The following is a 21362-nucleotide window of genomic DNA, read 5'->3' as shown; positions in this document are numbered from 1 at the left end:
ACCCCCGAGAAGACAAGACACGAGTCGATCGACCTCGACACGTGGTCGACGAAAAAGCTCCGCCATGCCATCAGTATTCTTCTGATCATATCATTCGTCGATCTAATTTAGGTGTACCTTTTTCTCGATTTTTTTTTTTGTTGCTTGACAAACCGGGCCGAGAAATCAGCCAACCAATGACAAGCCGGGCCGAGAGATCAGCAAACCAAGGTAGGGGTCTTCTTTTAAATTAACATTTTGACGGTTCACCTGTTCCCAGGGTCACGTTACCTGGAGTCTTGGACGTACCTGGCACAGTCGAATGGGGAAGGAACGCAATGATCACTACTGCGAAAAAGGAAATCTCCCGCCTCCCAAGACGGCTGCTTTGAAGGTTGCATGCTACATTCTATATTAGGTGCTTCTTCTGCCCAAGTGATAACGTAACCGTTTCATGAGGGGGAAACCTGCTCCTGATTTTCTATCCATGCATGTTGGATGTTGACGGGCTGTTTTGATCCCTCCCACAGATCTTGAACTCTTGCCCGTGAGATGAGTTCAAGCTGCCTGCAGCAGCGAAGCAGGAAAAGCCAGTCACCGACTCACTTCCCCGGAAAATCCCATCTTTCAATCCGGCCAAGCAAACCACTGTCTCCACCTGGATCCAAGTCAATGGGACTGGTCGAGACCCTACGTACCTGCATGCCCCTCCATCATGACTTCGATTCTAAGCCCTGAGGTTCTTCCTAAACCGATTCGTTTCGTCAATAACAAGGGACTACCACCCTCCAAACGGAGAAGGGTAAACGCGGCGTTTGTAACCCACCTTCAACCACATGGAACGTTTTGAATTAGTGTCGGTGCAACTACTGACTGGAACTTGCCGTCGCTCTTAGCTGCTATACGTGCAGGAGGCGCAAGACGAGGTGCGATGGCGCCCGTCCGACATGTTCAACCTGCACAAAGAACGGTCATTCGTGTCGGGGTTATGGTGATGCCCCAGACAGGAAGCGGGACACTGCACCCTCGTCTGGCGCGAGGCGGAAGTACTCAGTGGGCCCGAAGGATTGCGGTGATGAGGATGAGGATGAGGACGAGGACGAGGAAGACGGGATCGCAGAAGGCTGCAACGCCCAACGGATCAACCAATCCGCCACTACAAGTACTCAGCAGTCTGGATCCCCGCTTGTGGATTCCTCGTCCAACAGAGAGCACGACGAGAGCAACAGAGTTCCCTACTTTAGGTATTTTGGCCCGACCGCAATCGTGCCCGGCTTCAAACAAATGGTCGTCAATGTGCCAAACCCCCGCAGAAGCAGAGGAGGCTCGCTCTCAGGATCGTCCCCGACCGAGACCCGATCCCAGGCCTCTCATGGAATACTGCACCAGGAGGATCTTGCACCTGAGAACCCCGAGGATCTGCCTATTTACGATCCCAACGACCCCGGGGCGACGGATCCCACCATAATACGCCTGATAGACACTTTCTTCACACACCTGGGCTGCAACTACCCCTTCCTACGCCGTGAAAAGTTCCTCAAGATGGTCGGCGAGAAGAGGGTTGAACCGATCCTGCTGGACGCCATACTGGCCCTAGCTGCAAGGTTCCACAAGAAAAAGGACGACAGGGAGGCCATGGGACATTTCTATGCACAGCGTGCAAAGATGGCCACTGTGGATCCATTTCCTTGCCCGACTGTCGGTGCCGTTCAGGCCTATCTTCTGCTGGCGTACGAAAGCTTCGGCCAGGACCAGGATAGCGCTCTGTGGGCCTACCTCCAGCTTGCCATTGGAATGTCTATTGATATAGGTCTGCCGAGGAAGGACGGAGTCAAGTATCAAGGCGAGAAGGACCCTTGGTACACGCTCGCTTGTATCCCAAAGTACGACGAAGCCGAGCAAGGACACGATAAACGGGACAATGGAGAAGGCACCCTCAGCCCAGAGGAACAGGCCGAGGTCGAACAGGAGCGAATCAACACCTTTTGGGCGGTTTTTGTTCTGGACAGAGTCATCTCCTCGGGCACTGGGCGGCCCGTTCGGTTCAAGGACGAAGATTTCGAGATACCTCTGCCAGAACCGTCCCTGATCTCTGGCAATGGCTGGCCTGCACCGTTCCCTGATTTCATAGGGATCATCCATCTGTACGGCCGAGTATCGGATGTTTTGAACAATGTTAGGAATCCGAAGGAACTGGCAGGCGAAAGCATCCAGGAGAACCTCAGCAGCCTTGTGCAGGAATTGACGTTACTCCACCAGAGATTGGACACTCGTCTCCATTTCAATGCTGTCAACTTTCAGGAGTACTCAAGGGCTGGCCAGGGCACGACATTCATATTGCTTCATCTTTGGTTTCACACCTTGATCATCATCCTCCACCAGCCCGCCGTCATTTTTGGAGCAGTCGGGCAGATTGATGATCTCTTGCCAAATGGTCGCGAGGTGGCCATCTCAAGCGCAAGATCGATTGCAGATATTCTCTCTTTTGCTGAACTTATCGACTCGAGAAGCGTCATAGGAAACCCATTCACGTCACAGCCCATGTACATAGCCGCCTGTGCATTTTTGATGCAGTCCGGTGCAGCGCAGTCGTCGGCACCGTCGCAGACCGACACTGGACCGGCTGGCCTGACAAAGGGCTTTTGTTTTGGGGCCAAGGAGAAGGAGGCGAAGCAGCCCAGCTCGCTGCTTGCCTTTGGGGCTAACCAGAACTATCAACGGTGTTATAAGAGTCTCCAACAGTTACAATCCTATTGGGGCGGCGTCAGATATATACTCACGGCTTTGGACCAGAAGTCCAAGGGGATTTGGGACTGCGAGACTTATACGCTAGAGGAGTACGCCATGACCAAGAAAATTTCAGGAAGACGGTCATCTTCGCTGGGCCGGCTCCCCCGTGAATTCGAAATTCCTTCGACTCCAAATGTGCCGCCCATGGTCGGCTTCTCTCTCACAGGCACAACCAACTCACCAAACTCGTCTCTCACCTGGGTTTATCAGAACCAAGCCTACGCCGCAATGAGCCTGCAAGGCCAGCAACACGTGCGACATCGTCCTGGATCTTCAGCTCACCAACGAGAGATACCCACCGGGGCTGCAACGTCAACCGAGCCCGAGCCAAGCTATGATTCTGCAAGCCAGCCCCCCGTTGTACCTGCACCCCTCACACCTCCTCTGGGGAACATGGCCTACGACCCTCTCCGCAACGAGCCCCCACATGCCATATACACGTCCGCTTACCCACAAGCACCCGTCTCGGCAATGCGATTTTCGCCAGTGTCGGCAGCAAACGTCCCGCCCAAGCCCCGGTTACGGCAGAAGCGTAGGTCCATGTCTTCATTCAACAGCCCTAGGGCTGCCACATCGGCCAAGGAGCCATCTAGATCTCGTCTTCCTAGTGGCGATCCCGTCAACGACCGTCATCTTCATCTGAATCTTCATCGCCAGCTCGATTCCAGCCCCGAGGGTACATCACAAACCTCTCCGACGAGCAACATCACAGGAAACAACATATACACGGCACCGGCGCGCTCATCAGTGGCCGGCTACGAGCCATCGTTGATGACAAGCGGCGGCAGGTCTTCATCGGCGACGCCATCGGGCCCTGCTGACCAGCAGCCTGCCAAGTTTGAGCACCCGCAGCCGGGAGAGTACTCATCGCCCATTGTGCAGACCGCCGGCATCGTCACGCCGAACGGTGGATACTACCCTCAGCTTAGCGACCTCACCTTTGACAGCCGTGAGATCACATGGGGCCAAGACCCGACCGAGGCCATGGCACCGTGGTTGGTAGAGTACTTTTCGACCAACGACATCATTGGTCTTTTACACGCGAGCGGTGGCGGCGAAGAGAACAACGGGGGCTAAGCATGTGGCATGGTAATCAATCCAAATTGAGTGTCGAAGTACGACTGTTATCTTGATAATTTGTTCTCTATGCTTGGTGTTTCTGTTTTCTTTTCCAGATGGATAGTGGCTAGTTTTGATTCGATACCCCTCAACTTGTAAACTCTTTTTTTCCCCCTTTATTCGCGGATGGCTGTGCCATTGTACGATAAACTTTACTATTTGCATCTGGGTATAAATAGACCGAGACTAGATATAAGCACCCCGGTATAGAAATGCAGCTACTGCAGTCATTGATGTGATAGCGATCTCGCTTTTCTGAATTCATGATCAAGACATCACTGGTGTAGCTATCCCAAGAAATAAAACCAAAGGTACAACAAGGCTGAAGTTGAAGTAGTCGTTCATGATCACATTTGAGGATATGCAAGCACCAAAAATGGCTGACTCCCAAAAAATCATGGAAATATATTTCTTCAGTCGTGTATTTTGTTCTATACCTTATCGTCTCACCTACCGACAGCTCTTAGGCATGTGTCATGGTGAGCGCATCCTTGAACCTATGTAGGGCAAGTTGTGTCTTTGTTAGCAAACTGCCAAGGCAAGAAAAAAAAGGGGGGCCAACTAGAATGTTTTTTTTTGCTTACTTTTTGACAACCCTCTCGATACCATCACAACCCAGCTTCAAAGTCTCCATCTTGGGACCGTAGGAGAAGCGGACAAAGTGGTGGCAGGGCGAGTCGAACAGGTCACGACGGCGGGCGGGGTTCAGGTCGAAGAAGATGCCGGGCACGACAATGACCTTCTCCTCGAGGCAGGCCTGGAAGAAGTTGAGGCCGTCCTCGATGGGCTTGGGCAGGCCTTCGAGGTTGAGCCACAGGTAAAAGGTCGAGTCGGGCACGAACTTGATGGTGAAGCCCATGTCGCGCAGGCGCTTGACCACGTAGTCGCGCTTGTCGCGGAAGTGGCTCTGCAGGGCCTTCATCTCGGCCTTGACCAGGCTGGGCTCCAGCATGGGGATGGCCGCCTCCTGGAAGGCGACGTTGGTGCCACCGTCAAGGTAGGAGCCGCACGAGCCGATGCTGTGTTTTTTTTTTGTTTGTGGGAAGAAAAGGAGGTCTTGTTAGTCTAGCGCATAATATAATTCTCAGATTCACTGAATATCTCTTACGCCTTGATGAATTCCTTGGGGCCCAGGATCCAGGCCACACGCCAACCGGGAAGACGGAAGCGCTTGGTCAGACCGTCAATGATGAGCACGTCGTCATCGTCGACATCAAGAACGTTTTCCTGTTATTTTTAGCTTGTCAGTCGGCAAGTCTAGGATCAATCACACACTAAATAGAGGGGAGGGGGGGCTTCTTGTGGTAAGCCACCAGGACAAGTCATGACTTACGGCAGCGCTGATGGTGGTTCCATCGCAGTCGCTGGTGTAGTTGTATCCGGAGTCTTGAGACACATTTTGTGATTAGTTTGACAAGCTGCAGGCGGGTCCGTTTGCCTTGCCCTACAGACAGTTTTTTGGACTGGGATAGATGGGCTTCTAAGCAACCCTCATCTCAAGCCGTGGAAGCGGGAACCTACAAAACTCATCCGAGATAAAAGTAGCACGGTCACGGCACAGATCTTGAATCTCAGCCAGCTCGGGGTTGGAGACGACCCTGCCGGTAGGGTTACGGGGGTTCGAGGTCAAAATGACACCGGTACCACGGGCGATTTCCTCGGCGATCTTGTCGGGGTTGATGTGGTAGCCATCGTCCTCGGACAGGGGCACAGGGATGGCGGCAATGTCCTTGAAGAGCGACAACATCTCATTGTAGGCCGTGTAGTCGGGGATGAAGAAGGACAGGTACGAGTTGTTGAGCACGGCAGCGATACGGATCAGACCAGCACGGCCACCGGGCACGATGGCGACGTTCTCCCAGGTGTAGAGGCTGTCCTGGCCCTTGCGGTGCATCTCGTTGTACAGGTGGGCGACGGCCTCCCTCAGGGGCTTGATGCCGGCGGTAGGGCCGTACTCGCGGCTGTTGAGGGTGACGTCGACGCTCGTGGGACGCTTGAAGCAGCCCTCGATCTCGTCTTCTACCTCGGGGGCACCCTGGCCCAGGTTTGCCCACTTTTCGGGCTCCTCCATGAAGCCATACTCGGTTGCGCGCTCGGTACACCAGACGACACCGGTCGAGGCTCGAGTGGGATCGAGGCCGGCATGAGGAAGATGGCCTTCGTGGGCGGCACGGAACTGCCTGTGGATCTTTGATCCAGCCTCTGGATTAAAGAGCACACATCAGCTCAGCCCAGTCGACCCAAGCAAAGCAAAAGCAAAAAAAAAAAGCCCAAAGCCGTTGTACAAGTTGCGAAATTTGTCTAATTGGAGACGCATGCTCTCTGGGAGCTGCTCCGTGCCAAGAAAACCAAGGAGCGGCACTTGGGCGGCTGGATGAATGAGACTAGCCTAGAGAGGCCCGGATGCGGGGTATATTTATTTTTTCATACAACCAGGAACAAAAAGTTGCTTACCGTTCGCGCTGGGTTCCGCAAGGGAGAAGCGCCGCGAGGGCTTTGGAACTCCCGTGTTCCGGTTGATACTGAACTTGCGGTTGCTGAACATGATTGCGACTCACCAGCCAGGTAAACGAGAAGGAAAACCTCGCAGATGAGGGAATTTGGGCGGTGGTCCTGGTTTTGGTAATCGGCAGGACGCCCACGATGGCCACACACGATTGTACCTCTCAAAGTCTGTAACAAGGATATCCTAGTTACAGTGCAATTGGGGTAGGAATAAAAATGGAACCGTAGCGAATCAAATGCTGAGGAGCTTGCAGGGTGGGAAATAGGGGGAACTTTTTAAGGGTTCGAACGGAAGGAAATTCAGAGCAAATAATGAAGCCAAAAGATACTTGAGACGTCGTGATATTTTTTTATACACCAAGAATGCAAGGCACTCGCAAGATCAAGTATTTCAAATTTTTATTCAAGTCTAGAAGGAAAAGAGGGGTTAAAAAAAGAAGAAGAAAAAAGAGAAAGCAACTGGAGTTCGCCACGGACAGATCCGCCTCGTTTTCCTATCGGCTCCAAACAACAATTGGGTGACGACGACTGGAAGCTACTTGGTGTTACTACTACTTACGACTACAGTGAAGGCGGTCAGCGAAGTGAAGAACCAGGATATTCCTCACATCCTGCATGTTCCGCCGACAAATCGACACCAGGGGGGACGGCGTTCCACTAGCTGTCTCTCTGAGAAACGTGCCGTCAAAGTTGACATCCACTTACGTATAAAGTAGAAGACGAGATGCAGCCACTATGGGTGGGGTTGCATTGTGCCGATTCCTGCGTGCTATACATGATTATGTTTTTGATAAAGTTACCGTAGCATCGCCTAGCAAGCACGAATGACATTGCTACATCTATATTCTTTTTGTCTTTGTGGATCAATGACAAGATGACAACATATTAAGTCGATGCGGTTGACGGATAATTACTAGAAAGATGAGAGAAAAAATAGTGTAGACTAGCTGACATCGTTGAGTCTTGTCAGTGTCAGACCGATTTCCCCGCAACCCCCACATCCCAGGTCGTTGCTTGACGTGCTTGAATCGTGAAGAAGCGCGATGAGGGGTCAATAAGGTGGCTGCAGAAAGAAACGCTATCCATGTCGATAATTGCCAAGGGACTGACTATCACATGACTTGTATGAGACTGATGCACGTGATTTGTAAGATTATTGTACCATCTAGGTCTAATTATCCCTTGGATCTATTTAAGCTCTGGGGCCGCCAGCACTTCGTCCCGCCGAGACTGGCGTCTTGTCGACATATCCCGCAAGGCTACACCCCAAGGCTTGGAGTCTTGTTGGTGTGGATTGGCACAAGTCATGGTGGAATTTCTACTACGTATTATTTGTTGCCCCAGACACCCCAAAGGCCGTTCGTTGGCTTCAGTCTCCCTATCGTACAGTATATGGAGAATGTGATCCATATTTTCTGGCTATGCAGCGGCTACTGAAAGCGAGGGAGCGCACAGGACGGGGGCGCAGTCGGCTAGGCACTCTTTACACTGTCCAAGCCTTGGATTTGAACCAATAATCAGAGAGAGGAACGGATTTAACCAGTCAGCCTAGCCTGCACATTTGCCTCGCCGAAATGGATAAACCACAGCCATTCAGGCCGTGTTGCCCGGCCAAACGCTTGTTGAGACTGGCACTATCATGAACTCATGAACTCATGAACTACAAAAGTGTGCAAGTGCACATTCAATCGATTGGGCATGGACGCAACTTTGCTTTTTTGGTACTTCAAAGACGAGATCAATCACAGGCCATTTTAAGAAACTGCAACTTGCACTACTTGCCCTTTGTTGCTTTTCACACAAACACAAAGGCGCTCGCTCCTTGCCACACATAGCACAGTCACAAATCGAATTTAATTTAATTAAGCGCCTGCCGCCACTGCTCTACATTACAAGCAAAGAAGTAATCTTAGCTATCTGTCCATCTCGCCAACCTCAAGTCATCCGTCCACGTCTCTATAATTGCGCGCTTTGACACACGCTACAGCGCTACTTTTCCCAGCAGTTACCACAAAACTACAACAACAACAAAAAAAATAAAAAATAAAATGAGCTTCTTTGGCTCAATAAAGGGTCGCTTCTCCAAGAGGGGATCCGAGAAAAGCGCGGCGGCAGAGCCATCATCAAGCTCACAACCAGCTCAGCCGCCGCCAGCATACACGCCCTTTGATACGCCAGCAGCAGTGACCAGAAATGACACAGGCGTCGGCTTGCGCGCGCAGGACGTCACCAACGATGACGACCCGTACGCATTCCTCGCGCACTTTGACACCATGTTCCTGATCGACGACTCGGGCTCCATGGCCGGCGCGCGGTGGCGCGAGGTGCAGACGGTGCTGAACCAAATCGTCCCCGTCTGCGCCATGCACGACGAGGACGGCATCGACATCGAGTTCCTCAACTCGAGGACCAAGCTCCAAAACGTCAAGGACCCGGCCGCGGTCGACGAGGTCTTCCGCAAGGTCTTCCCCACCGCCGCGACGCCCACGGGCCGCCGCGTCGGGGAGATGCTGCACCCCTACCTGTGCGAGTTCGAGGCGGCCGTGCGCGGGGGCAAGAGGCCGTCCAAGACGGGCCTGAAGCCCATCAACCTCATCGTCATCACCGACGGCGAGCCCAACGACCGCGCGCCGAACCTCCTCCCCGACGTGCTAGAGGACGTCGCGCAGCGGCTCGACAAGGTCCGCGCCCCGGCGCACCAGATTGGTGTGCAGTTCTTCCAGGTCGGCCGCGATCGCACGGCGGCCAGGGCGCTGCGGGACCTCGACGACAACCTCGGCGGAAAGGTCAAGGGCGGTAAGCTGCGTGACATTGTCGACACGGCAACTTTTGACGTGGACGATGGCGAGACCCCGGTCTTGACGTACGAGGCTGTGCTAAAGGTTGTTTTGGGTGCCGTGGTGCGCAAGGTCGATCAGAAGCACATTCCTGACCAGAGGCAGTGAGTCTGGCGAGGTGGTGTAAACCAATGAGTTCGTTCTGGGTTGTTTTTGACTCCTCTTTTTTTATGATACTCTGAATCTTTTCCAGTGCATTTTCAAGCAAGCTGGGAGTTGGGGATTTGATAACGTCGGCCAAGGGCCAGTTTCTGTTGTTCTTTTGGTATTCATCAAGCGTTAGATTTCTTCATGGAGCACTGCTGTATGTTTCATACGCAGACCTTGACTTCACTACGATATCAAATATTGCACAAGTAATACAATTTACAATGAGTATTCATCGCCTCATATTATCACTATGAACACGCCGATTTTGGCCATTGTCTCCTTTCCTCCCTGCGCTTTTGCTCAGTGAATGATACCCGGAGCCCTTTCTCCCAATTATTGCAGTTATTGCCGTCTGAGAAAGACACCGAGTTATGAGCTGCCCCCCAATTAATTCATTCACCGGTTTCTCCCAAGCTTAATTCTGTCTTGTGATACCGTATATGTGGCATGTGGCAGAGAAAACCCGGAAACCCAGCGCCAGAGAAGGAAACAAACAAACAAAGAGATCCCCAAAGAGAAAAAAAATCCAGAGCTCCTCCCAAAGATTAAAGGGATAAGCACTGTTAAAGTGTGAAAAAAGGAACCTCGCTCACAACCTCTCCTGGCGATACGGGCCTCGAATAGACTCTGGTTTTCATAGTCTTCAAGTGGAAGCCTGTTGTGCCAACTGCGAGGCTCGGTTTACTCCCGGGAGTCCCAAGATCAAAGGAAAAAAAAAGACTGTGATGCCGTTCCTGTAGAGCTTGTGCCACTCATAACAGTTTTGTTCGGAAAACAAACAACTCTCCCGGGCTGCTCGATATGAGATGGCTAGCCAGAGAGTTGAGAATGATAAGGAAATGGTGATGAAGATGAACCGTGTCGTGTGCTTCGTGAGCCCGAGCAAGCTTTAATGTTTATAGAGGTATTGCCTGATGTGGCTTGGCGTCATGACCTGGTAAACAGCCATGAGCTTTTTGCGGTGAGACCTCCAAACAAAAAAACAAAAAAACCCTTGTCCACGAGCCACCAACAATCAGTGTGACACACGCGACGTAGCCCGGATCTAAGGCATGACCATGACCTTGGCCTTTGCAATGTTGCGCAGCTGGGTGGTGGGGCCGCCGTCGTCCCGGATGGTCATGTTGGGCGTGACGACACACATGACGCGCCACTGCTGCTGCTGCAGCTTGACGCCGCCAATGTTGGCGGCGTTGATGGCGTAGTGCATCTGATCCGAGAACTTGACGCCGCAGTCGCTGAAGCCAAAGACGAAGCTCAACCGGGCCGACAGCACCCTGGCCGAGGTCTCGATGGCGTTGACGGCGATGCCGTACAGGTCGTGCGAGGCGAGGGCGCGGTCGGCGTCTTCGCGCATCAGCGGGCCGGCCATCTCCTTGAACCGGTGCACAATGTCGCTGACGCGCTGCTGGCGCACGCTCGGCCAGTCCGGGTGCGACAGCATCTCGACCACGCACTCGGCCTGGCCCGTCTGCACGCGCCGGCGCTGCTCGGGCGTCGCCGAGTCGCCCAGCCCGTCGCGCATGCGGATCAGCATCGCGAGCTTGTGTTTGGCGGGGCCGCGGAGCTGGCCGCTGGTGCCGGTGCGGGACGGGTCGTCGGCCATCCAGGCGTCGATGGAGAAGACGTGGAAGACGAGGAACTGAACCAGCATGCGGCAGATGAAGTAGCAGCGGACCTCGGGGTCCGAGAGCAGGAACTGCACGTGCGACGCCGCGTTCTTCATGTGGTCCGGGTAGGTGAGCTCCAGCATGTACTCCCAGAGGCGGGGGTACTTGCGTGGGATCTGCGCGTTGTTGACCACGCTCACCTTGTTGCAGTTGGACCGCACCCAGCCGATGACGTAGGTATAGACCTGGTCGAACTCCTTGCGCCACTCCTTGCCCACCGCGTCCAGGATCAGCCCGTCCTCCTCGGGCTCGCCCTCGAACATGGCCACCGACTTGTTGGCGCCCGCCTGCTCAAAGAGCTGCAGCTGCATCTGCTGCTGCTCTCGAGTCGGGCCTGACGCCTGGCGGTTGCGGGTGACCTGCTGCTGGCCTCCCTGGCCGGCGGGATACGCAGGTGAGCTTTGTTGCGTGTGCAGCTGGAGCGTCTCTTTCCGCAAGGGCACTTCTTTAGCTTGATGCATGGCTGCCGGGCCTTCCTGCAGCTGGGGAGTGATTTGACCGCGGAAGGGCTGAGGGGACTGCTTGCGAGGCTTGATGTTGGATGCAGAGGATGAGGGATGCAGGGAGGAGTTACCACCGGGACTAGGGGCATCAATGTCACCTCCGTCGGCCGACGGAGGACGACCGCCGATGGCTCCAGGAGGTCGAATGTCAGAGGTGCTGCGCAGCCCGAGCTCGGTCTTGAGGAGTGGGATGGGAGAACCTCCATCTTCAGCTGCCCAGTAATTACCGCCATCGCTCGAATCACCATCTCCGTGGCCGTGATGAGTGCTCTTGCCATAGCCATACTGACCCACAGCGCGCACCTGAGCCTGGCTCTTGGCCAGTTGACGCGGCGTGGGGCCCATGATGGGCACATCAGACTGTCTCGAATGCATGGTTGACGAATGCTTAGACGCGTGGTCTCCATAAGCAGAAGTTCTCAGGTTCTCGAGGGCTAGCTGCGACGGGCGGCGAGTAGGACTGCCCAAGCCGTCACCGACCACAGAGCTGTGGGGCTGCATGGTGAGCAAAGGCATGCCTCCTCCGCTGGAGAAGCCGTCAGTGCTGCTGCTGTTTTGACTGTTGAAGCTTCCATGGTGGCTATGATTGTGGACGGAAATGCTCGGTTGACGACCAGCCATGTGATCTGCAGCAAGTCTACCTCTAACGGAGCCAACACGGCCACGGTAGCTGGTGCCCCTGACGGAGCCTGCATAGCGTCCACCCAAGTGACGACCAGGGGTGACTGGGTTTGCAAGGGTGCCGGGATGACGAACAGGCATGTGCTGCGGTTTGTTAGCGAACTTCAAGGCAGTGTATGCGTACGGAGTGCTTGACGATAGTTCCAGAGGTGATAGTTTCTGATGTGTGGATGGGCGAGAAGATACAGTGTTTGAACTCACAAATTCTTGATCAGCTCGTCGTCTAAGGTCACCAACGACCTGCGAGTACGCCGGGTGAGATCCATTGATGGGGGCACCATTGCCTCTAACTCGATGGGGCATGACGGAGGCATCCTCGTAAGCAGACAGCTCGGTCTGCAGCATTCGTACCTGGTGGCGAAGCTGGTCGCCATCGTGAACGGCAGACTCCAGTTGAGAGCGGAGGGTCGCCACGGCGGACGCTGTACGACTACGCTCGGTGAAAGTATCCTGCTCAAGTGAAGTGATGGCCAGCTGGATGGCGAGAATGCGGTCTCCAATGGAGCGCATATCGCGGTAGTAGTTTGCCTGGGCCTCCTCAGTCAGCCCAGCCTGACGGTGGAGGGCCGTCTGCAGGTGGAAACAGATGGGCTGGGCCGCATAGCAGGCATCACGGATCTCCTGAACGCGAGGGGTTTTGCGATGAAGGGCATGTAGTTAGCAGTCTTGTTCCAGCAGTATGCAACAAAGGAGATGGCGACAAGACTCACGGCAAATTGTGCAGGAGGCGGTCCAACGCCTGATAGCGAAGGCTGGCCTCCGTCAAAAGGATTCACAGACATCCTGGCGCTGTTGTTGCTGCGTTCATTCAAGCTGTAGGGAGGGCTTGGTTCCACCTCAACTGGGCGTCTATGTTGTGAGACGTGCCGCTTGTTGATGGGTGTCTGTGGCCGACCGCTTGGTGGCTGCCTGATGTTGTTTTCCCGCCTCGCGGGTGTGTTTTCCAGCAAAGCACCGCCAGGCGACTGCGAGACGACGGAGTCGGTGTCCTCGTTCATGGTTTGGCAGAAAGTCACAGCAGGACCATGCTACAGCAGGATGAACGAAGGAAATAAAGAGCAAGAAAAAAAAAGGTCGAGTCCTCGAAAGTTGGGTTCGTGGATAAGAAAAAGGTGTTGAAATGTTATTGCCGGTGAAGTTCTGGGAGAATGATCAAAGGCAATAAAAGAAATAACAAAGCTTTGATGTGAAGAGGAGGAAATCAAGGATTCCTTTGTCTTACGATACAGCGCAGAGTAAAACAAGATTGTGATGGCGGGTTTGCTTGATGACTTTCGAGGTCAACGTGAAAGTGAGAATGAAGGAAAAAGTGTGGGAGTTGGGGTAGGTGAAATATCCGGCAGCTGGGGTCCTCGAAACCGCACAGTATGCAATACATCCCCTAGAGCGGCCTCTTCCGCTGGTAGTGTGCCATCAGTTTGCTCTCACTCTGCCCTCACCGTGCCTCCACTACCTATTTGTCTGTAAATGCGAGCTGTTTATATGGTCAAAGCTTTTAGATTACCAACCAGCGCAAGTCCTTTATCTCTTTAACATTCTTCTCATGCCCATATGTACATACCTTAGGTACCTAGGTAGGTAGGTATATATCCCCGTTCGTTTAGAACAGCCTCTGGACAACGATACTTAACTAAAGCATTGGACCTGCAAACGTCAAAGCTATGGAGTGATATCCCCGGCTGTAGTTTTTTCACAGAACATTTTGGGTAGCCACTAACAAAGGAATCTCGACCAACCTTGACAATAAATGGTCCTGGATGCCGACCAATACAACTGCGGCTGGGGTGGATCTGGCCGCCGAGGATAAATAGACCGCATCATCTCTGATGTTAGGTGCACAATGTGAATCAGTCGGCATAGGATCCAAGTTCTCCAAGTTGCTCGCTATAATTGTCATCGCCGTCAGACGAGCGTGATCCGTGGCTGAATATGCAGAATACCAACCGCACTGGCAGCTGCTAACCACAAGGCCTCTTGCTCCGAGCTGCAGTCGGTCGCCAAGGGGTTCGTCGTCGAAAACGCGCATATTTCGCATACGTACACCTGTGAGAGAGCCTGGGACTTGTCTGTCAAGGGACCAGATAATCCAAATGCATGACAGGAACCTGATCAACGCGCAGCTCTAGGCAGGAACAAATTTGGCTTACAGCAGCGAATCAACGGATATGAGGGAAATCGGTGCGATCATTAAATATTATATTCATCCAATCTTCGTATCATCACCCTTGCCTCCTGAACTTGCTTGGGACGTTTTCGAGCATGATTTCGCTGCTGGCCATCATCTTGTCGATCTTCTCCTGCTCCAATTCCATCTTTTCGTGATGCTCAAAGTGCTTTATATCTTCGGGGTGCTGTAAAAACAATCACAAATGATCACGTCAGCTATCAGGTGCTCCCGATCTTTGTCCATCACTGCATCTCCATATTGAACTTACCGTGAGGTCCTCCAACTTTGTGTTCTCGTCGTGGTACTTCTCCCAGTGATGTATCTCATACTCGTACTCGTCATCTCCGTGGTGGCCCGGCCCCAAGCCCAAATCGGGCAGCGTCTTGCCCTGGTGGATAAATTCCAAGAACTCGTTGTGCGCGACGAAGCCGTCGTGGTCCGTATCCAGCATGTCCATCAGCTGCTTGGTGACCTCGTCCTTGCGCTGCTTGGTGACGTGCTTGTTCGACTCGTCAAACACGCCATAGGTCCGCAGCAGCTCCGACTCGTCCAGGTGGCCGTCGCTGTTGAAGTCGTGCAGGGTGAAGAAGGAGGCGGCGTCCCAGTGGTCTGCGTGGTGTTCTTCTGCCATGTGCTTGTCCATCCAAGAGGCGTCCGGTCCCACCTCGGGCTTTTTCCCGTAGCCGCCGTGGTCGCCGTGTGCCATGGCAACTCTCAGAAAGCTCGCGAGGAGCAAGAGAGGTGATGACCGCATCGTATATGTTTCGTTGTCGTTGTTGTTTTGAAACTATGGTGGTTCGTCCGGTTGCGCATCTATTGCATTATACTCGGCCGGTCGAGTAAAATAAATCAGACCAAAATGGCTTGCTTTCGATGCTCTGCTAGGAACGCTCTCGTGCTTGAATGGGCGTTGTAAAATCGAAACAAAGAGTTGAAAAAGGGGAAGCTGCGGGTGCCGTCGGTTGTTGTCTTGCGACAGGCCCTCTGTTCAATTAATTCAGTTCATCCAAACTGAAGGTGGCAGATCGGATCGCGTTACAGGGGCCAAGGAATCTCGAGCTGTCATAAAGTGGGGCTGCAATATAGCAAAGCCAAGTCTTGCCTCCTTTGGTTTCATGTGGCGCTAGCAGCATAACTGGGCTAGACCTGGACCTGGACCTGGACCTACATGACGTGGTATGTAGTAAGTAGCTTGAGCTTGTACCTACATTAGTGATGCCGAGGAGATACAATCCTTGATGGTTTGGTTATTTGACGTTCTGACGTGTAGTACGTAAGGTTTGCCTTTTTTTATTCTAATGTCTAACGGCAAAGTATGAACATAGGCTAACCGACTCACTGAAGCAACGCTCTACTACGTATAATACTGCTACCAGGCCCCACCACAGCATCTGGGATTCCCCATCTGCAAGCTTCGCATCGTCACATATTTTCAATGACTGACGAAAAAGAAAAACGACCACAAGACCACAGAACACGAGAACCCCTATTTCATAAACAATGCGGTGGAGTTTGTGTCTCTTGACATGACAACCAAATGAGTCGCAGATCACCATTTCTCTTTTTTTGTTACCGTTAAATCCAATCCACGAGAGCACTACAGTCCTACCTATCCTAGGAAATCCAGCTCCCTCAGTGCATGTATCATTAACCCAACCAATTGTCCCGAACCAACGCCATAGCCATAGCCTTTATTGAATCCATAAATTTCGAATAAGAAAGGGCCAGCCCGAAAATGACATTCAACTTCCCCCCCACCTAAAGCTTGAATTCATCACTTCCTCCCTTCGCCAACAAGTCGTGGCTCTTCACTACAAAACTTCATCCTGTCCAAATCGTTGAGACTTGACCAGCTGTTCCGCTCAGAGAGGTCAAACACTGGCCGGCTGGCCTGAAGAGCTGCTGCTTCCGCGGCGATGGTCCTCTCATCGACCTTTGGCGCGTCTCGCGCCTCTCTCGCGCAACTCTCGGTATGCTCCCACAGCGCCCTCGCTTCGCCGCGAAGCTGCTCGGACGTTTTGGCCAGTCCCGTGGGACAGTGTGGCCCATAACGCGTCGGAAAAGTGTCCGACTTTGAGCTCAGTGGGCTTGTGTCCGCCGACCTGTAGCCCGGCCCCGAAGAGTACCGGGGAAGAGGGGTCGGGATGCGCTCTGATGATCTGCTGGCCGCATACCCGCGTATTCCGAGGCCGTCTCGCGCTGCGGCAGGCGACCACGACGGCGACTTGAAACCCCCGTCTGCAACCTGTGGCGAAGCTGCCAGAGGTCCGGCTAGCAAGTTTGGAATCTCGAGTTTTTCTTCATGCGGTCTGGGCGGCCGCGCGGGACTCGGCGGCGGCGTGTTGGCCTGCGGCGTTTGTGCAATGTTCGTGGCACGTCTGCTACCGCTGATGCCCGACAGGGGAACGTACTCATTCCGCAGCGACGATGCCGCCTGCGCTCTAGCCGACGCCGCCCCGGACCCGACCGAGCCACCACTCGCCCGCCTGTGCTCGGCGCTCGCCAACGCCCGAGGCGGCAGCTGCGGCTCGTGGTCGGCGAACGGATTGCTGACCGGAGACGTGGGGTGCAGGCTGGGCGTGTGCTCCCTCCGCGGCTCCAACCTGCTCACCGTCGGCGAGCAGATGGGCGAGGTGGGGAACACAATCGGGCTCCCGGGGCCGCCGCCGTCGTCCCAAAAGACGTGCTTGCGCGACGCCGGCGTGTGGGTTCTGCTGAGCCCGTCGCCCTCGGCCGGGCCCAGAGGCGTGAGCGGCGGCGACTCGGCGCGCTTGAAGATGGACTGCAGGTACTTGCGGTCGCGCAGCCGCGGAGGCGGCGACAGCGGCACGATGTCCGCCAGAGGTCTGGTGGACCGTCCCCTCGTAACCCTGCTGCTGCTGTTGCTGCTCCCGCCGCCGCCGTTGACGTTTGCGTTTGATATGAGGTATTTCGCCGTCGCGGCCGACGTTCTCCGCCCCGCGTGGTGCTGGTTGTGCCGGAGGTGTGCCTGCAGCAGGCTGCCCTGGAAGGAGTCTGTCTTTCTGCTCCTTTTCCGCCTCCACAGACAGCACGCCAGGAAGCCCAGTATCACCAAGGTGACGGGCACGCATACTGCGATGGCGGCCACGCCGCCGATTGAGAGTTGGCCTTGGCTGACCGCGGTGGGCTTCTCGAATCTGTCGTTCTGTGCGGCTGCTGCTGGCGAGCCGCCCCCTTTGCTACTGTCCGAAGCGGCGTTGGGCTTGATGCTCGAGGTTGATGGCGGCGTACTAGCTGACGCTGTCCAAGTCGGCGACAGTGACGGCTGCACACCCAACGGCAGCCAAGCATTTTTGTTGGAGGGTGATGGCGCAGGCACCGATGTCGTCAGCACTAGAAAGGATGTCGACTCGGCCGCTGATGAAGGAAGTCGAGCTGCCATGGCATCAGTTGTGGCCGTGGACCGAGGAGGAGTCACGTCTGCTACCGGATCTGCCAACGCGGTCATAGCAGCATCGTCGCAACGCCCACCGTTATAAAAAGGCTCGTCGATGTAAAAGGAGCATGTGTATCCCTCAGGGGGCGGACCTGGGTCGACAAGTCCGCGGCGACCGAGACTGTCATCGGCATAATAATCAGCGCCCAGCCCAGGTTCGACGAGACTTGTCCCACAGTGATCTCATCTCATGATTGAAGAAAGGAATGAGCTCACTTCTGACACTGGTTGATTACTCTGTTCACGGTGGCTGTCGCAGTCCAACGGGACGTCTTAGCATCTGACAATTCATCATGTATCGCATACCGCAAGCTTGAATGGTGAACGAAAAAAAGAAACAAAGAAACAAAAAAAAAAAAAAAAAAATGACTTACGGTCCTGACCCAGTCGCCTCGGCTGCTGGTTAGCAACACCGCAAAATGTCGAATCGCACCAGTAGAGGGCCCAAAGATCCTTGGGGGAGGCAAAGACTTCCAGAAAGGTGCAAATGTCGACGGTGGTCTCGCCGCAAAAGGGCAACCCTTTGGGCAGCATCCTCGTGATGGCGGCCTTTGCGCATTGGGACAGGCATTCGGGCGGATTGGAAAGCCCCTGATCCACCAGCTTTGCCATGCGCGCCTGGTCGCTTGGCCGGTTCCCGTCACAGTCAAGCATTTTCTTTCTTTTTTGTTTTCTCGTTTGTCTGCTGTTGGTGGCTCGCTACTCGATTGCGTACAAGTCGCACCGCCGAGACGATGCAGTCTCTTGTGCGTAGAATGGTAGGTGCAGAGGCGAGTAAGCTTGGAGTATTGCGGAAACCTCTTTTCGAGGGCGGGCTGCAACGACCCCCAGGTGGTTATCTTTGTGTTTGTGAATACTGGTGGCGATACCGATGCGACCACTCCCTGACCTGCCGCGAAATTTAAACCGGGCGACAACAAACAGAGCTCGGCATCCAAAAAGAGACGTTCGTGATTTACAGGCGAAACATCCGGACCGTCGTCGGGAAGAGTGCCCGTAATGTCGTCTTGATGTTTTCTTGTTGCTCTGTGTTGTTTTGTTCTTTTTTTCTTTTCGTTTTCAGACAGGTCAGTTATCACAAGCAACGGCAACTCTGGGTGTTTGATGCAAGCAATTTTCCCCCACCCATTTTTTTTCAAGTTGTCTCGACTGTTTCCTTTCCGTGTATCTTTCTTTTTTTTCCTTTTTTCCAAGAAAATAGGGGGGAATGTGAGCACTAAGTAGAAATTTTCTACCTCGTGCTTCATCTATGTTGTACGATATTGTACCACTCTGTGTACTCTTAAACCCTCCCCTTACACATCCACTCATTGTACATTTCCCCCCAATAGTTCATCTCTTTTTTTGCCCCAAGGCCACGATGTCTGGTGCTTCTCGAGCCCGGTTCGTATGTCCTGTCCTATCATTTTGCTGGGCTACACAGCTTTGTGAATACCCTGCTCATCAGCGTTGGGCAAAAGCCCTAGCGCCATGGAAAGCATCCGAGGGAGATCAGCTCTGCGAACAAAAAAAAGATGCCCGAATGTTTAAGCGGATCTTTGTTTTCGCGGCGTACAGACGCTGCGGATCACCCCTCTGAGTCGATGAGCCACGGTGATGTACACATGGGAGGGATCGGGTACCCTTTCTCTTTTGTTCGAGAGCTCAACTCGCGCTCCCTCTCTCTCTCTCTCTCTCACCCCGAACAAACTCTCGTACCCTAGGCTCGGCGTGTCACAGCACTGCTGTGCTCTTCCGTCGCCTGACGAGAACACAGGGCGGGGAGGGTCTCGTATGGGAAGCACGTCCGATGAAAGAAAGCGGAGCCTCCGAAACCTGTTGCCGGCCAATTAAAAAGCTGCAGATGGCGGCAGATGCAGGTTCCCGTTGCACGACATACACGGCTGCAACCTTTGATCTAGGGATCGACGAGCAGACAGAGAGGAGGGGGGTTTGGGGGTCTAGAAAATCTCTCGACGTTTCTTTGAGTCATCGCCGATCATACCTTGTGGATTTCTTGTCGTTTTTTTTTTTTTACACTTCTTCTAAAGTGGTCTTCCGGCTATTGCGTCAGATGCCGTCATCTTTGGGGTAAGGACGGTCATGGGCCTGAACCATTTGCCCAGCTGCAAGTCTCGGTACTCTGTGGGGGAACAAGGCTGGGGGGGGGGGGGGGGGTTGACTTGACTGATAAACTCGATGTTTGCTATTCCTTAGCAGAACAAACAGCGAGAGCGGAAGCAACGCAAGCACAGGATCTTGATGGCCGCCACCAAAAGGCATCGGACTGTACCGTGGGACGCGGAAACTCTGACCGAAATGAAGAGAGAGACTCCTTCCGGCGAAAGAGTGAGCAGCCCGGCAGCACTCGTCGTAACCTCTGTGGTGTTCAGAATGATAGGTTGACAGGCCTGGTGCAAGGCTAGTTTTTCTTGTAACATTCCATCCCCCACGACTTTTGCTGATAAGATTATACCATCTAGTCTAGACTAGCTCCCTGGCTCGATTTTCTTCATGTACAACATTCAAGATTGGCAAGAGGTCATTCTTCAAAAAAAAGAAAAAAAAAGTCTCGCTTGCCGTGCACCAAACGCAGCACCTCGGTAGCCAAGGCAGTCACTCCCTTGTGTCCCTATACTGGTTGCTCGACAAATTCAACAGCACTATATACTCGTCTCTGCTTGCAATAACGAAAAAAAAAGCAAAACAAACCCCAAAGCGTAATCTCTGAACGACAAACGAGGCAGGTACGGTCCGCCGTTGCAACGCTCCATCGGCTGGATCTACCTTTTTGTCAGACCATGCCCTTTTGGTTGATGATGTTGTGGTCGTACCGGTTGTTTCGGAGGGACTGCCTTGTTGAAGGGCAACAGCCCGGGATATCGAGCTCAGAGTTCCCCCATCTTTGCTCGTTCTAACAGCTCCTTGTTTTTCTGTTGCTCTTTCGTCAACCACTCCAGCTCAGTATTGCGTGTGCACATCGATCCAAACGGATCTGGGAAAATGTAGCCGAGAGGGCTCTTGTATCACAAGCCAAGGCTACATGCTTATTGTCAAGAAAGAAAGAAGAAGAAAAAAAAGGCAAAAGGAGTAAGATAAACAGAGGGCCAGTTCCTCAGTCGTTACGTCTGTTCCAGCCTTCCCCTCCCTACCCCATGTAGAGCTGCTGCTTGTCCGGCTATCCATGCTCTCGATCAACCCACACAAATCACTCGCCGCTAATGTCTTGATGATTTGTCTTGGACATCCATGGCCTGGGACTCAAGTTGTTTGCTCCTCTCTCGTTCTACCACGTCACCAATGTTTGCCTGCAGACCAGGGGGGGTTCCCCCCGCCAATTTACATAATGTGCACTGGGTTATGTCTCGGCGTCGCAAAGACAAAACCTGTGTATGAGTATGCCATGGACCAATCTCCCGCGTCGTGAGCATACTGGTCTTCAGCCACCCCCGGCCGGTGCTGAGTGTACAATTGCAAACCCCTGAAAGACAACGGGCGTGGTGGTGGTTATGTAGACATGACCAG

The 21362-nt window shown here is 53.6% G+C and overlaps 6 protein-coding genes across 6 annotated transcripts; 2 read left to right on the top strand and 4 right to left on the bottom strand.

Moving 5' to 3' along the window:
- The first annotated feature begins 279 nt into the window (after positions 1 to 279).
- Positions 280 to 4130, top strand: MGG_03939 (pathway-specific nitrogen regulator). Its single transcript, XM_003719878.1, has 2 exons — positions 280 to 792; positions 876 to 4130. Exons 1-2 carry the CDS (start codon positions 695 to 697, stop codon positions 3844 to 3846), a joined length of 3069 nt encoding a protein of 1022 aa, XP_003719926.1. The 5' UTR covers positions 280 to 694; the 3' UTR covers positions 3847 to 4130.
- MGG_03940 (uncharacterized protein) lies at positions 3888 to 6513 on the bottom strand. The gene is made up of 6 exons (XM_003719877.1): positions 6343 to 6513; positions 5410 to 6090; positions 5222 to 5274; positions 4997 to 5115; positions 4473 to 4907; positions 3888 to 4385 (listed from the first exon to the last, which is right to left on the bottom strand). The coding sequence occupies exons 1-6, from the start codon at positions 6431 to 6433 to the stop codon at positions 4352 to 4354; spliced, it is 1413 nt and encodes a 470-aa protein (XP_003719925.1). The 5' UTR covers positions 6434 to 6513; the 3' UTR covers positions 3888 to 4351.
- A 1928-nt stretch (positions 6514 to 8441) lies between these two features.
- MGG_03941 (uncharacterized protein) lies at positions 8442 to 9687 on the top strand (the record flags this gene model as incomplete). The annotated part of the gene is made up of 3 exons (XM_003719876.1): positions 8442 to 9334; positions 9424 to 9534; positions 9588 to 9687. The coding sequence occupies 3 exons, from the start codon at positions 8442 to 8444 to the stop codon at positions 9685 to 9687; spliced, it is 1104 nt and encodes a 367-aa protein (XP_003719924.1).
- On the bottom strand, positions 9559 to 14428 carry MGG_17722 (uncharacterized protein). Its single transcript, XM_003719875.1, has 4 exons — positions 13796 to 14428; positions 12945 to 13708; positions 12436 to 12855; positions 9559 to 12318 (listed from the first exon to the last, which is right to left on the bottom strand). Exons 2-4 carry the CDS (start codon positions 13230 to 13232, stop codon positions 10426 to 10428), a joined length of 2601 nt encoding a protein of 866 aa, XP_003719923.1. The 5' UTR covers positions 13233 to 13708; positions 13796 to 14428; the 3' UTR covers positions 9559 to 10425.
- On the bottom strand, positions 14357 to 15403 carry MGG_17721 (uncharacterized protein). The gene is made up of 2 exons (XM_003719874.1): positions 14670 to 15403; positions 14357 to 14585 (listed from the first exon to the last, which is right to left on the bottom strand). Exons 1-2 carry the CDS (start codon positions 15153 to 15155, stop codon positions 14454 to 14456), a joined length of 618 nt encoding a protein of 205 aa, XP_003719922.1. The 5' UTR covers positions 15156 to 15403; the 3' UTR covers positions 14357 to 14453.
- A 540-nt stretch (positions 15404 to 15943) lies between these two features.
- On the bottom strand, positions 15944 to 18787 carry MGG_03944 (uncharacterized protein). The gene is made up of 3 exons (XM_003719873.1): positions 18233 to 18787; positions 18075 to 18108; positions 15944 to 17979 (listed from the first exon to the last, which is right to left on the bottom strand). Exons 1-3 carry the CDS (start codon positions 18510 to 18512, stop codon positions 16176 to 16178), a joined length of 2118 nt encoding a protein of 705 aa, XP_003719921.1. The 5' UTR covers positions 18513 to 18787; the 3' UTR covers positions 15944 to 16175.
- Between the last annotated feature and the right edge of the window lie 2575 nt (positions 18788 to 21362).

Source organism: Pyricularia oryzae, chromosome 6 (assembly GCF_000002495.2).
Source record: "Pyricularia oryzae 70-15 chromosome 6, whole genome shotgun sequence".
NCBI lineage: Eukaryota > Fungi > Ascomycota > Sordariomycetes > Magnaporthales > Pyriculariaceae > Pyricularia > Pyricularia oryzae.
The sequence above is the reverse complement of the archived record's forward strand: the minus strand, read 5'-3'. Positions and strand labels throughout refer to the sequence as shown.